Here is a 16079-nt window from a genome sequence, read left to right on the forward strand (position 1 = left end):
TTATTAATGGGAGGTTAGGTGATTTTGTGTATAGTAAGCCAACGTGTTTTTTTTTTTTTTTTTTTATTTTTATTTTAGTATTGGTGCATCATGCAGTCGATTTGTATATTACACTACAAAACAGGACTGCAGTGTTGTCCGAGGACATGAGTGCTGTTGTTGGCCCTTACTGCCCATTGTGGTTATCTTGACCAAGCAATAGTCACACGTCCCTTCCTGCCTTCCTGACCAAGCTAATTTTTTTTTTTTTTTTGCCCCTTCCTCTAAGAGCCATGATAAAAAAAAAATACATTTTTTTTTTACAAAAAAAATAGAGATTTACATTTTTAATACTTTTTGTATATATTTAAAGGACCTGCACCTGTGATAGTTTGATCACCTGCTCTGTACACTGCAATACTACTACATTGCGGTATATAATGAAATTGATTTTCTCCTATGTCTTCACCCTGTTACCGCAACACTGCAGAGATGGTTAAACCACACCTCTGACTTCGACTCCACAGCACTTCCTCACTACTGAGCATGTACGTAAAGTGCAGCACAGATTCATCTCAACTAAAAGCCAAGATCCTTAGATCAGGACAGAACAGACATTTATAGGTAATTTCATAACTTTCCCAAATTATAAAAACATTTACAGCATGTATTGCACTGTACTACTGTACCCAATTTATTATATATTTTAAGGAATCAGTCCATTTTATACCTACTCCAACTAAACCAAAATAGACAGACTACGACTCCACATTCCTGATTCTGCCCCTGTCCTCATAAAGTATAAAGATGAGATGCCCAATGCAGTTCTATTATCTTTAGAACACTTGTAATTCAGGGTGACAGGAGCTGCTCCTCACTGCTCTTCCCCCCCCCCCTCCTGTCTGAGACAATATGTCCTATACAGCAGTGTGAACCTCCCTGCTGTGAGTGACAGCCAGCCTGAGAAGAGGGGGCATGGTCTGCTACCAGCGGGCTGGCTGCTACTAGAAGCCAGACAGGTGGGTGGAACAGGCCATGCCACCGCCCTCCTCATCTCCTGTTCAGTGAAGGAGACTATCAGGGGGCTGGCTGCTGCTAGTAAAAGCCAGGGGCAGGCATACCCCTGCATGTTAGAGTGGGGAGCTTCACACTGCTGTGTGAGGTATTGTCACAAATGAGAGGGTTGGGGGAGCAGTGAGGAGCAGCTCCTGTCACAATGAATTACAGCGGTTATAAAGATAATAGGACTGCACTGGGCATCTCATCTTTATAGTTGGGACAGTACAACGTTTTTGTTATCGCCCCCGAGTCCTGCATAAGATGTCACCCTTTTCCACCATCACTGTTGCCCATATGACGTATATTTTACATTGGTTGCAAAGGGGATAAACTTCATGGATTCTGTGGTCAGTATTGTCCATGGCTTGTGCCTGGTATTGCTCAGGTCTATTGAATTGGGGAGGAGTGGGGTGGAGTTGCAGTACCACCAACAGTCTGTGGTTATCTATAGTACAGCAATTAAATGCAGCCAAATTTCCATAGTATTCAGGCAATGACCCATGAATGATGTCCTTGAGAAATCTCACTGACTTACTGAATGTTTTCACCAGCTGCCTGAGCATGGTTGTTGGATTAAGGTGCATTTGCATTTCTTTGGAACGCTCATTACACTGCAAGAGTATTGTGAAAACAGGCTACCGATAAATGAGCAAAAACGCTTTTTCGTTTGATGTAGCGATCTTGTGTTGCACAAGGGATCATCATTCTTGGCAACATATGCAAACTGATCTATTACAGCTGGTTAGGTGGGCATCGGTAAGAACGGTCTGCCTGTGTTAACAGGCTATTATGCCAACCGGTAAATATTTGCCAGACTGTTCACTTAAGGCTACAAGTTGGGTATTGTGAACCCACCTTTACTCGAGATAAATCTGTACCCGAAATTGTTAGCATAGATCCATTTTTATAGATTTTTTTTTTTTTTCTTTGGCCATTCTTTGCAAGCTGGATTGAACCGGCACAGTTTAAGGTATGCTATTGTTAGTCATGGAAGCTTTTACCTTCTGCCTGTGAGGTCAGGCTGACCTATATCTTTGGACAAAGGTGGTGTTGTTCATCTTCCAGAACATGCATAGAAAAAAGTAATTTGAAAGCGTAAATTGTGTCCATGTGGAGAGGGAGAGATCTGCTGTTAGAGAACCTGTCACTTGTTCTGGGTTTCTTAATTTTTCTGATCACTACTATGACAAGTCATGCACCTTGTGATCTTCATGTGAACTGATCAACACAGCCGTTTTAAGCCCTTAGGTCTAAGTAAATCGCAAAGTGATATTAAAGGGTTTCTGCTACCACGTTCCAGAGCAACATGATGTTAAGGAGAGAACTGATTCCAGTGATGTATCACTCACTGGGCTGCTTGCTGCAGTTTTGATAAAATCTTTGTTTTATCTGCTGCAGATCTCAGCCTTGTCTAACTCCGCCCACACCATTGATTGGCAGCTTTCTGCCTATGCACAGTGTGCACAGCTGTCAGTGGTGGGGGCGGGATATACAAAAGTTATGAATATGGAGGACTGCGTGGTAGCAAAGTTTACTAGTCCTCTAGTGATTAATATGAAGCGGATAGTGTTTTTTTTGGTAAAGGAGAAGAAAAAAAAAAAACTTTAGCAAGCAGCCCAGTAAGTGATACATTGCTGAAATCTTGGTCTATGTGACTGTGATGAGTCAACAGATTCCCTTTAAAATGAGAAATTTTAAAAAAGTATATGGGAAGGTTGCCAAGCCACATTATTCTCCAAAACAAGCAACCTAAAAACCTTTATTTCATGTGTCATTAGATACCTTTTCTTTCTTCTGGTAGAGAGCTAATACGATATGATGTAGCATTGCTTGTAAATGGGTTTATGTATCCATACTGATAGCAGTGATGTAAGGGTATGTGCACACTTTGCGGATCCGCAGCGGATTGGCAGCAGTTTTCCATGCGGTTTACAGTACCATGTAAACATATGGAAAACCAAATATGCAGTGCCCATGGTGCGGAAAATACCTTGCGGAAATGCTGCGTTTTACACCTCAATAGGAATCCGCAGGTGAAATCCACAGTTAATCCACAGGTAAAACACAGTGCGTTTAACATGCGGATTTTTCAAAAACCGTGCGGAAAAATCCGCACTCGACTCCGCAACGTGGGCACATAGCCTAAGGGTTCTTATTAGTGCAAATGATCCCGGGAGTTTAACTTTGATGAAAAACATTTGTTTTTTTCCTAGTTTATTCAAATGTTAAAAAATGACCCCATGCTTAGTATATACAGTGGATATAAGTCCACACATCCCTGTTGAAGTGCCAGGTTTTTGTCATCTTAAAAAAAAAAACCTACCAAGAATAATAATTTCAGACCTTTCCCCACCTTTTAATGTCACGTATAATCTGTACACTTCAATTAAAAAACTAAACTGAAATATTTTTGTATAGAAAGAAATATAAGTGAAATGTGGTTGCATAAATATGCACACTTTTAACCTGATACTTTATTGAAGTACCCTTCTTTTTGGATATACAGTTATATGAAAAAGTTTGGGCACCCCTATTAATCTTAAGCTTAATGTTTTTTAAAAATTGTTTTTTTTGCAACAGCTATATTTCAGTTTCATATATCTAATAACTGTTGGACACAGTAATGTTTCTGCCTTGAAATGAGGTTTATTGTACTAACAGAAAATGTGCAATCTTCATTCAAACAAAATTTGACAGGTGCATAAGTATGGGCACCTCCCCAGAAAAGTGACATTAATATTCAGTAGATCCTTCTTTTGAAAAAATAACAGCCTCTAGTCGCTTCCTGTAGCTTTTAATGAGATCCTGGATGAAGGTATTTTTGACCATTCCTCTTTACAAAACAATTCCAGTTCAGTTAAGTTTGATGGTCGCCGAGCATGGACAGCCCTCTTCAAATGATCCCACAGATGTTCAATGATATTCAGGTCTGGGGACTGGGATGGCCATTCCAGAACAGTGTAATTGTTCCTCTGCATGAATGCCTGAGTAGATTTGGAGCGGCGTTTTGGATCATTGTCTTGCTGAAAGATCCATCCCCTGCGTAACTTCAACTTTGTCACTGATTCATGAACATTATTGTCAAGAATCTGCTGATACTGAGAGGAATCCATGCGTCCCTCAACTTTAACAAGATTCCCGGTGCCGGCATTGGCCACACAGGCCCAAAGCATGATGGAACCTCCACCAAATTTTACTGTGGGTAGCAAGTGTTTTTCTTGGAATGCTGTGTTTTTTTGCCGCCACGCATAACTCCTTTTTGTATGACCAAACAACTCAATCTTGGTTTCATCAGTCCACGGGACCTTCTTCCAAAAAGAAATTGGCTGCTCCAAAATGTGCTTTTGCATACCTCAGCCGACTGTGGCATGCTTGCAGAAATGGCTTCTTTCGCATCACTGTCCCATACAGCTTCTCCTTGTGCAAAGTGCGTTGTATAGTTGACTGATGCACAGTGACACCATCTGCAGCAAGTTGATGCTGCAGCTCTCTGGAGGTGGTCTGAGGATTGTCCTTGACTGATCTCACCATTCTTCTTCTCTGCCTTTCTGATCTTTTTCTTGGCCTGCCACTTCTGGCCTTAACAAGAACTGTACCTGTGTTCTTCCATTTCCTTACTATGTTCCTTACTATGTTCCTCACAGTGGAAATTGACAGGTTAAATCTCTGAGACAGCTTTTTGTATCCTTCCCCTGAACAACTATGTTGACAAATCTTTGTTTTCAGATCATTTGACAGTTGTTTTGAGGAGCCCATGATGCCACTCTTCAGAGCAGATTCAAACAGGAGAACAACTTGCAAGTGGCCACTTTAAGTAGCTTTTCTCATGATTGCATACACCTAGCTATGAAGTTCAATGAGGTTACAAAACCAAAAAAAGTGCTTTAGTAAGTCAGTAAAAAGTAGGTAGGAGTATTTAAAACAAGAAAATGATAAGGGTGCCCATACTTATGCACCTGTCAAATTTTGTTTGAATGCAGATTGCACATTTTCTGTTAGTACAATAAACCTCATTTCAAGGCAGAAACATTACTGTGTCCAACAGTTATTAGATATATGAAACTGAAATAGCTGTTGCAAAAAAAAAAAAACAATTTTTAAAAAACATTAAGCTTAAGATTAATAGGGGTGCCCAAACTTTTTCATATAACTGTAAGTCTCAGTATGGCGCATCTAGAATTGGTAATCTTTGTTCACTCTCCCTTGCAGTTGCGCTCCAAATCTCCTTTGTATAGCGCCCTCTTAAGGTCACCCACAGATTTTCAATTGAACTCCAGTTTGGGTTCTGGATGGGCTATTCCAAAACTCTGATCTTCTGGCAAAGCCATTCTTTTTTTGATTTGGAGATATGCTTAGTGTTGTCATGCTGATAGGTGAAATTCCTCTTCATCAGATATTTTAGCAAAATTGACTAATATTTGGAACTGTTTATAATTCCCTCCACCTTGACCAGACCCACTGTTTGACATGCAGAAAAACTACTCCAAATAATAATGCTGCCTCTGCCATGCTTCACTGTGGGTATCGTGGTATTTTTGTGATGCCCAGTGTGGCCTTAAAACAAAACACATACCTTTTTTATAATTGTGGCCAAAAGGTTCTTGGTATCATCTGACCATAAAACGTTTTCTCACATGCCTTTGGCAGACTTGATGTAGGTTTTGGAAAAACATAGCCGGGCTGGATGTTTTTGTTGGTAAGCAAAGACTTACATCTTGCCACCGTACCCAACATGTAAGACATATGAAGAATTTAAGAAAATGTCACATCCAGTAGTTTCCACAAATTCCTGCAGCAATTTTATGTTGGCAGCTTTCCAGACCAGTTTTGTTCTGGTCTTTTCATCAGTTTTTGAGGGACGTCTACAATGAGTTATTTGGGGGGTTAATCACTACAATACTATATAGAATCACTATAAATTATGGCTAATTCTGATCACAGACACATTCTCAATGATATGAGGGTATTCACACTTATGCAGGCACATTACTTTAGTTTTTTAAACCAGCCCTAAAAAAAAAAAGTGGAAAAACTGATCTGTTTCTTCATATGGTGACAAACTTGGCATCTCAACTTTTTTTTTCTATCCATTGTACATTAAAAGCTCTGAGGCTTATCATTAATGGTAAGCCTGTGCTGTAGGAAGTTACTTCCTTGGGAATTTTAGCTGTTTGGAATACGTTAGTAATATTTTCTATTCTTCTGATTCCTCTTTCCTAAGCAGGTTATTTCCCAGGTCCAGGATCATTCGGTTTCTGTGTATATATATTATCAGCTGATTGCAGGGAATGTCCAGGTATAGTTTTTCTTTTTTTTTTCATGGACATATGGGACTGTTGAGTTTTGAGCACCAGACCCACGACCGTTCCTAAAAGGGAACCAGACACCAGGTTTGTCCCATATGAGGTAAGGCCACCACCTTTCAGCCCTGATATACCGCATTCTAATATGCTGTGTATATGCCCTCAATCGGGCCTGCAAGACAAGTAAGAGACCGTTTATTATACTCGCCGTTCGGGCTGATGGGTGTCTCAGTCCGTCGCCTCCTCTTGCGATGCAGTCTTCTTTCTATGACGCGTCCTATGTCATCCACACAGGCTCCCCGACATCGCGCTCCTGCACAGACATACCTTTCTCTGCCATGACGAGGGCAGAGCAAAGTACTGCAGTGCACAGGCGATGGGAAAGGTCAAAAGGCCCTGCAGTACTTTATTCTGCCCTGGTCTGGGCTGAGAAGTACGTCTGCGCAGGAGCGCTATGCCGGGGACACCGTGTGAATGACTTAGGACGAGAAATCAAATTATTTGCATAGCTATTTTTTTGCCAACAGATAGTTGCTGGATCCCTTCTTCTGAGTGATTACTGGTTATGTGAACATAGCCTAACATAATAGGGTCACGGTTTTCGCGAGTTTTAAAAAAACAAAAGCAAACACTGGGCAATGCATTTTATACTGGAGACATTCATTTTATGCCATGTCGAGGTTGGCTTTCAATTACACTTTTTTTTTTTTTCTTTTTTTTTTTCTTCTTTCACCTGAACCAATGAGAATTTGCAGGATAGGTTAAAACATGCTGTGAGATCTGACATAATAGTGTCCTGCCCAAGCAAGCGAAAAGAGCTACATTGTGATAGTCTCTAATTAAGTTACCATTTACACTTATTAGGGAGTGGGAGAAAGGATAGTCTTTACGCTGCTGGAAACCAAGCTGCTCCTCATGTATCATGCACATGGACGGCCTTTTCCTGACTTTCGAGCACTCTCGCTTATCACTACTGGTCATATCTTCTAGCTGATCTTCCGCTCGTGTTCGTTCTCATTTACGAAATTACAGCTTTTCTTATTTTAACGTTTTCCGTTGTGCTAATTTTTTTCGAATCCTTATCCATGGATGACTAATTGCCGGTGTTTACTCTAGTCCCGCTTGAACATTTCTTTTTAATACGTCACTCTACATTTTCCATGACCTGACTGTTGATGAAATGTTTCCTTTCTCTATTTTCTTTTCCCTCTCCTAAAATTGTAAAAATAAAAACCCTGTCAATTTTGTCGGCAGATTTATGTTTATTATTCAGTAGCAATAACCATTAAACTTTGTTTGCCTAACAGGAATAATTGGCTTTGAAACATTTGCAATTCATGCCAAAAGGAACATACACAGAAAGCTAAAGAGATTAATATCTGCTTTAAATAATGTGATTTAGAGGGCCTGCCACCAGGTCAAGAGTGGCCAATTCTGGCTCTTATTTTCTTTCTGCTGCTCCCTTGAGTACCGTGTTGCTGTTGTGTTTTCGTTTTGATTTGATTTTTTTTTTTCTTTATCTGTGAGACGGTTTGACATACGGTCATTTTTATTTAGTGCTAGTAATTCTGGTATTTACTAAGGGGATGTGGCTCCCAGGACTAAGGGAGTCCAACCTGCCAGAATACGGATGAGCCAGTATGGTTTACATGGGTACCACATCTCACCCCGAGAATTTGCCCAACCTGAGCTTGGTACTGGAGCTTAAACCTTTAATTCAGGGGTAGACAGCCTCCGGCCCGCTCGCTGTTTACAGCCTGTGGTGTCCTTTTCCTCTACCCCATGCAGATTCTCAGAGACTTGAGTGCTAGGGCCGGCGGCCATGTTTTGCCGGCCACGGGCCATTAATTGCTCTTAAGACTGCAAATACAGAATGCTGGGGCGCATGCAGTGAAGACACTGACGTACGGTACTTTTGGAGTCAGCTCCGTTCTCCGGTCCCACCAACAACAGCAGCAATGACACCAGTCCCTCCCGGGGGGCGTCTGTATGCCCTCAGTCCCTCCTGGGGGCGGGCGCCATCTATATGCCCCCAGCCCCTCACAGTGGGGGGGCTGTCTATGCCCCCATCTTCTCCTGGGGTATATCTGTATGCCCCAATCTCTTCCCCGGGGGTCATCTGTATGCCCCCATCTCCTTCTGGGGCGGGCGCAGTCTGTATGCCCTCAACCCCTCCCGGGGGGCTGTGTATGCTCCCATCTGCTTCTGGGGGGCATCTGTATTCCCCCATCTCCTGGGGGGTCGTCTGTATGCCCCCAGCGCCTCCCGTGTTCATAACTTTCTGCTGCAAGATCTTTTCAAAATTCATCAGAGTTGACTTCAGACCAACTTGAAAAGTAGTTGCGAGTAGTAACCTCGTCAGTACCTCCTTACATCACACATCTCGCCAAAGAGAAGCCGCTCCATCCATCAAATTAGGGGTGAGTTTATCGTCTGACCAAACATCATCACATGATACATTTCAAATTGATAGTTTTTATAGCCCTCAAATGATGGTATAAATATCCAAATAGCCCCCGGCAGAATAAGGCTAAGTGCACACGTTGCAGAATTGCCGCGGAAATTTCCTATGCATCAATAGTAAAAGATAGTGTTAAAAATAATAATAAAAAATCATGATATTCTCACCTTCCGGCGTCCCGCTCGGCTTTCCCGCTCCTCGCGATGCTCCGGTCCCAGTAATGCTTGCGAGACCGCTAGGTTATTTTCGCAATGCATTACTGGGACCGGAGCGTCAAGAGGAGCGGGAAAGCCGAGCGGGACGCCGGAAGGTGAGAATATCATGATTTTTTTTTTTTTTTTCAACAATTTATATGGTACACAGGGCCTGTAGGAGAGTCTCCTCTCCTCCACCCTGGGTACCATCCGCACATGATCTTAGCCCCATGCAGGACGTAAACGGATCAGTGCATTCCTATGTGTGCGGAATCGCAACGTTTCCACACTTTAATGAACATGCTGCGATTTTTTTCTGGAATGCAATTCCACCGCGGAAATAAAACGCAGCATGTGCACAAAAAAATGCGGAATGCATTCTGAAAATAGGATGCTTAATGTATGGCGTTTTTTTTTTGCGGTTTTATTGCGTTTTTATAGCGAAAAAAACGCGAAAATTCCTAAACGTGTGCACACAGCCTAAAGGTTCCCCACCTCTTCCTCCTTTAATTTAAACAAAATCCTGAAATGTAGTCTAATCCTGAAATGTAGTCTTTCACTCGAGCACTGAACCTTGCAATAGGCTAAAGCGTCCTGTTCTGGAGAGACCACTTTTCAGCGCTTTATCGTCAGAGACAGGAGTATGATCGTGTTATCTATATAGAAATAGCGCAGGATCATACAGTAGATGTCACTGCACCCATCCCCCTCCTGTGCAATGACCTCTTCTTTGATCAAAGCATCCATACAAGTGTGTCATACAAGGCAGAGGTTTTTATTTGGGTCAGTATCCACATTAGTTGCGAAGGCCGGCCATACACTTTAGATGGTCGTCAGCGTATCTCAGGGAGAACCGTGCAATCAGTCCGAAATCTGACCTGCATGATCGACTTCCAACCATCAGATCACCGGCGCCCCAATACTCATTAGACTGACGGCCAAACCCATCGATTTCAGGGGTTTAGCTGACATTTGTCTGTGTATGGGGGCCTTAAGAAGTTCCATAGAGCATGGGGGCTTCCTCTCTCAGCCCATTGATGCTCTTAGATTGTACGTTACAGAAGTCTGAAGTCTTTAAAAAAAAAAATAAAAAAAAATCTGCCACCAGGAAAAGCTCTAAACTAGCGGTGGTAAGTGAGCTCACTAACTGGTATTTACAACCACTAGTTAATGTACTATACCTGGTGGCGGATTATCTTTCAAAGGCCTAAAATTCTTTTTTGGGGGGAGGGGGGTCCTATGTAATAAGTAGAAATTTCATCAAAATTTCTCCTATATTCACGTACGTTTCTGCTGGTCAGAAGTTGCCATTAATTTTAAGTTATTAGAACAAATGTATCTTCTTTGTAAATGTATGACTTTGTGTTAGTCCTTGAAATGTCTTGAGTTTGCTTTTCCGATGTAGTAATGCTGAGTGCAGCTAAATGGCATTGCTACTGACATCCAATTTCCATGGCTGGACTCTTCTTTTCCACTAATCGCGGTGATTAAATGCTTCTCATGTTCGTCTCATGTTTCCAATGCAATGGATTCTGTATTTCTGTACCTTATTGATGTGACTGGTTGATCTTTTACTCCCAATTGTCACACATTCCTGGAATCCCTTTCCTCTCTCCCCATAGATGCTGCAGGACTGTCCCAAGGCCCGGAGAGAAGTGGATCTGCACTGGAGGGCGTCTCAGTGCGCCCACATTGTCAGAATTATAGACGTGTATGAGAACCTCTACCAGTCCCGAAAATGCCTACTTATTATAATGGAGTGGTGAGTGTGGCTTGGTTATTTTATTTATATATTTTTCTTTCTACATATTATTTGACATTATTTTTTCTTGGGGCAACATATTACACACAAATGTATGCAAAAAAGACTGAAGGGGCGACCCTCCTCCTCTACCCACACATCAGGGCATGCTTTAAAGAGGCAAAGCAGAAAAGCTGTATAGTGCTAGGAGCCGGGGCGGCAGCCCAATAGTATACTTGCAGCCAGGGAGGCAAATTCCCTCTATCTTTAGGTCTAACATCAATGTGGGTGGTTATTTCTTATGAATGGTTACTGGTGGTCCATTTACACGAACTGACCGACGGGACTATATGACTACCGGTAGATCTTTGATTGGCGTCCTTTAATAACTGCTCTTCAGAAGTGACCCTAATGATCAGTCTGTAAGAAATCGTTCAGTGCATATAGGCTGACGTTCTCGGCAGCACAAGTCCTGTTTACACAAGATAATGTGCTGCTGAATAAGTTTGCTTAAAATTTTTTTCACAGAAGCCTGTTTACACTGCTAAATAGTGATGAACGAATGTGCTCTGATAAAGTGTTATATGAACATGTCTCGTATGCTAACGGAGTTTCTTCTGCGTGCTCGAAAAATATGTTTGAGTTCCCGCGGCTGTTAGGCAATCCATGCTTGTGTTGCAGCTGTCTAACAGCCGCAAGACATGGAGGCGCGGGGACTCTCGCTGAAGACACTTGTTTAGCACCCGAGCATGCTCGGATAACACCTTATCAGAGCACATTTGTTCATCACTAGTACTAAAGTATCGTAAAATGAGCATTTCAAGGGAATACTTCTTCATAATCTCTAATGCCTAGCAAAGGGGGATTAGGGACATCACGGTCTTCCTCCATTAGAGGTTGGGATGGGTTTTGAGACTGCCATTTATATTTATGTGCTAAAGGATTGTGGTATAGTTATGAAGGTTTTTCCAAGCCGTGCTTCTTCGAAGAGTATTATAGGGCTGGCCATCTCACTCAATCGAAAGTTAGTTTGGTATTTAAAGAAAATTAATAATTTATTTTCTCAACTGAGAATATAGTATTACATAACCTCTTTTCCCATACTAAAGGCAATCTGATCCATATGGATGTGTTCTGTAAGGTAATCTGTAGGTTGGCATCTATAGGATCAAGCTGTTTTATAAATGACTAGTCAGCATAGATGGCAAAACCATCGAGTGAATGCAGTTTTTTGTTTTTTTATTTCATGTACCCAAAAGCAGAATAAAAAGTGATTAAAACGTTTACACCCAGAAAATGGTATCCCTAAAAACTGCAGCTTGTCTAGCGAAAAAATGCTCTTGTGCTGCTTCCTCAACAAGGAACATGGTGTTGAAGAAATATGCTCTGTTCTCAAGGCTCAAAAGTTAAGAGCGTTGACTATAAGGGATTACTATAAAAAAAATCCTTCGGAGGGCTGTTTTAGATCGTCTCACCCGACTGCACATTGAGGTAGACATAGGAACTCTGTCTCTTTAAATCCTGTACTGGTTTATTACATGTACTGCATAAACCAGTGCAGAGTTGCTGTGGGGATCTGCATGCTCAGGAACAAAAAGGTTCAACTTTCCTTATGAAACACCGCTCTGGAGCTCTGATGTCCAGGCATAACCAACACTGAATGGGCCACAAGGCTGTGTATTTATCGTCTGGACTCCACCCTGGGGTAGATATATGGTGAACAGCCTCCCAACAACTCTTCAGATGTTCAGTAAACCTAGCCCTTAACATGGCCGATTAACCTCGCTCGGCACTTAGTGTGCTGGAGCATTTTCCTGGGTTCTTATCACTGAAGCTAATAACCTCAGTGACACATATCTCCCCTACAGTACTTTGCCGGTGACGGTCACAGGGCATATTGCTTATTTTGCATAATGTCTACACAAATCCGTGTCTCTCAATATGTAAAGAAGTAGATCTGTATATTTGAATCCGTTTTCTAACCTTTTTACAACTTTTTAAAATAGTGTTTTTTTTTTTTTTGTTTCCCTGCCTCCCGGCTTCCTGGAGGGGCATTCCTGAAGATTGACAGTTCAGACCAGTGTTCTCCTAGGCTGCTAATGAAAACTTGTGTCTATAGCATGGGGGACTGAACCTTGTCTGATCTGGCGAGCTTTAGAGCCTGCAAGTGACCCATGCTCCTTGCCTTGGTAACTGACTGTAGGGTGACCGGTGACCTATACAATCAGCTATAAACTAATTAAAAATCCCTCCGTTCTTGAGAATTGGCTGCAATTGTGACTTAATGACTGTCTGCAGCAAAGACCGCTGTTAGATCTACAGCGGCAGGTTGTAAATGATATGAATTTTATACAGAGCAAGCCAAAGGAATAAGTGTATAAAGATGAAAAACCACTTCTAAAGTTTTTTTTTTTTCTTTTTTCAAATTTTAATTTTTTAAATTTTGTAATGTAATTTTTAATCCGTTTACTACTGAGTTGTGACTGGGGCTTAGGGAAGGAGATCTGTACATAGCAGATCACTGGTAATAGCGACCTAATGGCGGTTACCCCTTTTGCTACAGGAAACCCTTGACATCACCCTTGCCTTGGGAAAGAGAACCGTTTGTCGCTATTGATATATATAGAATTGTGTGGTATACTGGTAATTTCATTTGTGACCTGTGATTACAGACTTTGTCTATTGCTATACATTATCTTTTGCCTTACCATGAAATAACTGTCTTTTTTAGTTTGGATGGTGGTGAGCTCTTTAGTCGAATCCAAGATCGAGGTGACCAAGCTTTTACTGAGAAAGGTATGTGCGCCTTCCTCCTGAAATAAGACCCTCCCCGCATTTCTGAATCTTTAGGTACAATCAGTAACATAGTGTAGTCTCTATGAGATCGACTGTATACGCTATAGTACTGCTTTGCCTCCAGCTTATGGCACAGAGCCTAGCTGTCTGCTATCTACATGATGTCCTTTATATAAGACCAATATGTGAGTGTGAAGCATGCAACTTCAGACTAGTCTGTATGGTAATAAAATGGGCACCACCAAAGGCAGGCCAAATAAAGTCCAACGTTGCTTATTGTAGGCCCAGTTTGCCTCAATGGCTAAATTGGGGACACATTGTAGATATCTAACAGTTGGTAGGAGCCAGAGAGAGGCCTCCTACCATTCTACAGGGGTTGTCCAACTAATAATGAATATTATTTTTTTTCTTTCTTGGCCATGTATTGATTTAAAAATAATAAACAAGCATACTCTCATTATAGCCCCCCGGAGGATCTAGTGTAGGCTGCCCTCCCCTCGAGGATCTAGTGTAGGCTGCCCTCCCCTCGAGGATATAGTGCAGGCTGCCCTCCCCTCGAGGATCTAGTGCAGGCTGCCCTCCCCTCGAGGATCTAGTGCAGGCTGCCCTCCCCTCGAGGATCTAGTGCAGGCTGCCCTCCCCTCGAGGATCTAGTGCAGGCAGCAACCTCAACCCCCCCCCCCCCCGAGGATCTAGTGGAGGCCCTTCCCCGGAGGATCAATCTAGTGCAGGCTGGCCCCGGAGGTCTGCTCTTTTGAGGAGGTACAGCACCGCTCCAGCGGTCAGGTGACTAGAAGCTCTTGGTCATCAGAGAAACATGAGTAGCTCTTCTGGCCACATGGCCTCTGCACCAGTGCTGTGACCTCCGAATGGGGCTGACACAGTTTCTGGATCCAGTTCAGACCTACAGACTTGCCTGCACCCACTCCATGGGGTCCCTGGAAGATCCGGCTGTGTTTTCTCCCTCCCCACCCTTTGTTGGACTACCCTTTCAGTGCCACGGTCCTATTGTGGCATACGGTCTGGTTGTAACGAGCAGGTTGGGTCAGTCGCACACTTGTCGCCTATGTTTCTAACGCTTACTTCTTTATTGCAGAGGCTTCAGACATTATGAAAAGCATCGGTGAGGCCATCCAGTACTTGCACTCTATCAATATCGCCCACAGGGACGTTAAGGTGTGTGGCACAGTTGGGCCTCCGTTCTGTGTAGTGTTTAGTATCGGTAATGTGTGCTATTGGAGTTTTGCTACGGTTTTCATTGCTGTGGGATCTTTGGGATTCAGTCAATGATATATTATATGTGAAGGTTTTCGTACACCCTGATTTCATGTATGTGCATGTTATGTGCTGTATTTCTTCACACTACCATCATGACTACTGCTGTAAACCGAGCTATTCTCACCCTGATATATGTTGATTTATTACAGATTCACAGGGCACCTTTTCCATATTTTCGTATTTTGAATTTGTATATGGGAGCCCTGGACAATTGATTTTTTGGGGAGTTAGAGAATCTATCAGCAGATTTTTGCTATATTACTTCATGCTGTCCTCAGATAACAGCTGAGACACTGAATTAAGTTATGTGTCATTTAATAGGCTCTGTGCCGTTAACTTATGACAAATGTTTTATTACTACTCTGACCACACTCCCTCCTCTGATAGGCAGCTCACTGTCAATATACAATGTACACAGAAAGGTCATAGTGTGGGCAGGATTAGTTTTCTCAGCTCTACTCTATGCTATATCTCAAATCTTTGTCAGAACCACTGCATCCTGTAAACTAAGTGACACGTTGATGGACTCAGGGTCTCTTTTCCTGCCTTATGCTGCTCTCAGATGAGGTAGCAAGAGACTGGTGACGGATTCCCTGTAAGGATCCAGCATTTCAGATTTCGGACTGCTAGATCTTTTGTTCTCAACTAAAAATGAAAGTCTGGCATTGGCTCTCTCATATAGAACATGGTGGCCGAGATTGGTGGTTGAGCCCACATCTATCAGGTCAAGGCCATCTAGTGTGTGTGTCTTTGGTATTTTACACTCTGTGTTCTGGGCTGTAGCGTTACAGTCTTATCTAATCTGGGCTCGCTTGCTTGCCCTTGATTTCTATTTGGGCTCTCTTGCTTGCCCTTGATTTCTATTTGGGCTCTCTTGCTTGCCCTTGATTTCTATTTGGGCTCTCTTGCTTGCCCTTGATTTCTATCTGGGCTCTCTTGCTTGCCCTTGATTTCTGTTTGGGCTCTCTTGCTTGCCCTTGATTTCTATCTGGGCTCTCTTGCTTGCCCTTGATTTCTATCTGGGCTCTCTTGCTTGCTCTTGATTTCTATCTGGGCTCTCTTGCTTACTCTTGATTTCTATCTGGGCTCTCTTGCTTGCTCTTGATTTCTATCTGGGCTCTCTTGCTTGCCCTTGATTTCTATCTGGGCTCGCTTGCTTGCCCTTGATTTCTATCTGGGCTCGCTTGCTTGCCCTTGATTTCTATCTGGGCTCTCTTGCTTGCCCTTGATTTCTATCTGAGCTCGCTTGCTTGCCCTTGATTTCTATC

General features: G+C 42.5%; 1 protein-coding gene across 1 annotated transcript in view; it reads left to right on the plus strand.

The window, feature by feature from the left end:
- Positions 1–16079, plus strand: part of MAPKAPK2 (MAPK activated protein kinase 2) — a 70980-nt gene that overhangs the window by 34736 nt on the left and 20165 nt on the right. The window contains exons 2-4 of the mRNA XM_077295168.1: positions 10619–10758; positions 13469–13533; positions 14630–14709. Coding sequence (XP_077151283.1) covers positions 10619–10758; positions 13469–13533; positions 14630–14709 — 285 coding nt within the window. The remainder of the gene's footprint in view (positions 1–10618; positions 10759–13468; positions 13534–14629; positions 14710–16079) is intronic.

Source organism: Ranitomeya variabilis, chromosome 3 (assembly GCF_051348905.1).
Source record: "Ranitomeya variabilis isolate aRanVar5 chromosome 3, aRanVar5.hap1, whole genome shotgun sequence".
NCBI lineage: Eukaryota > Metazoa > Chordata > Amphibia > Anura > Dendrobatidae > Ranitomeya > Ranitomeya variabilis.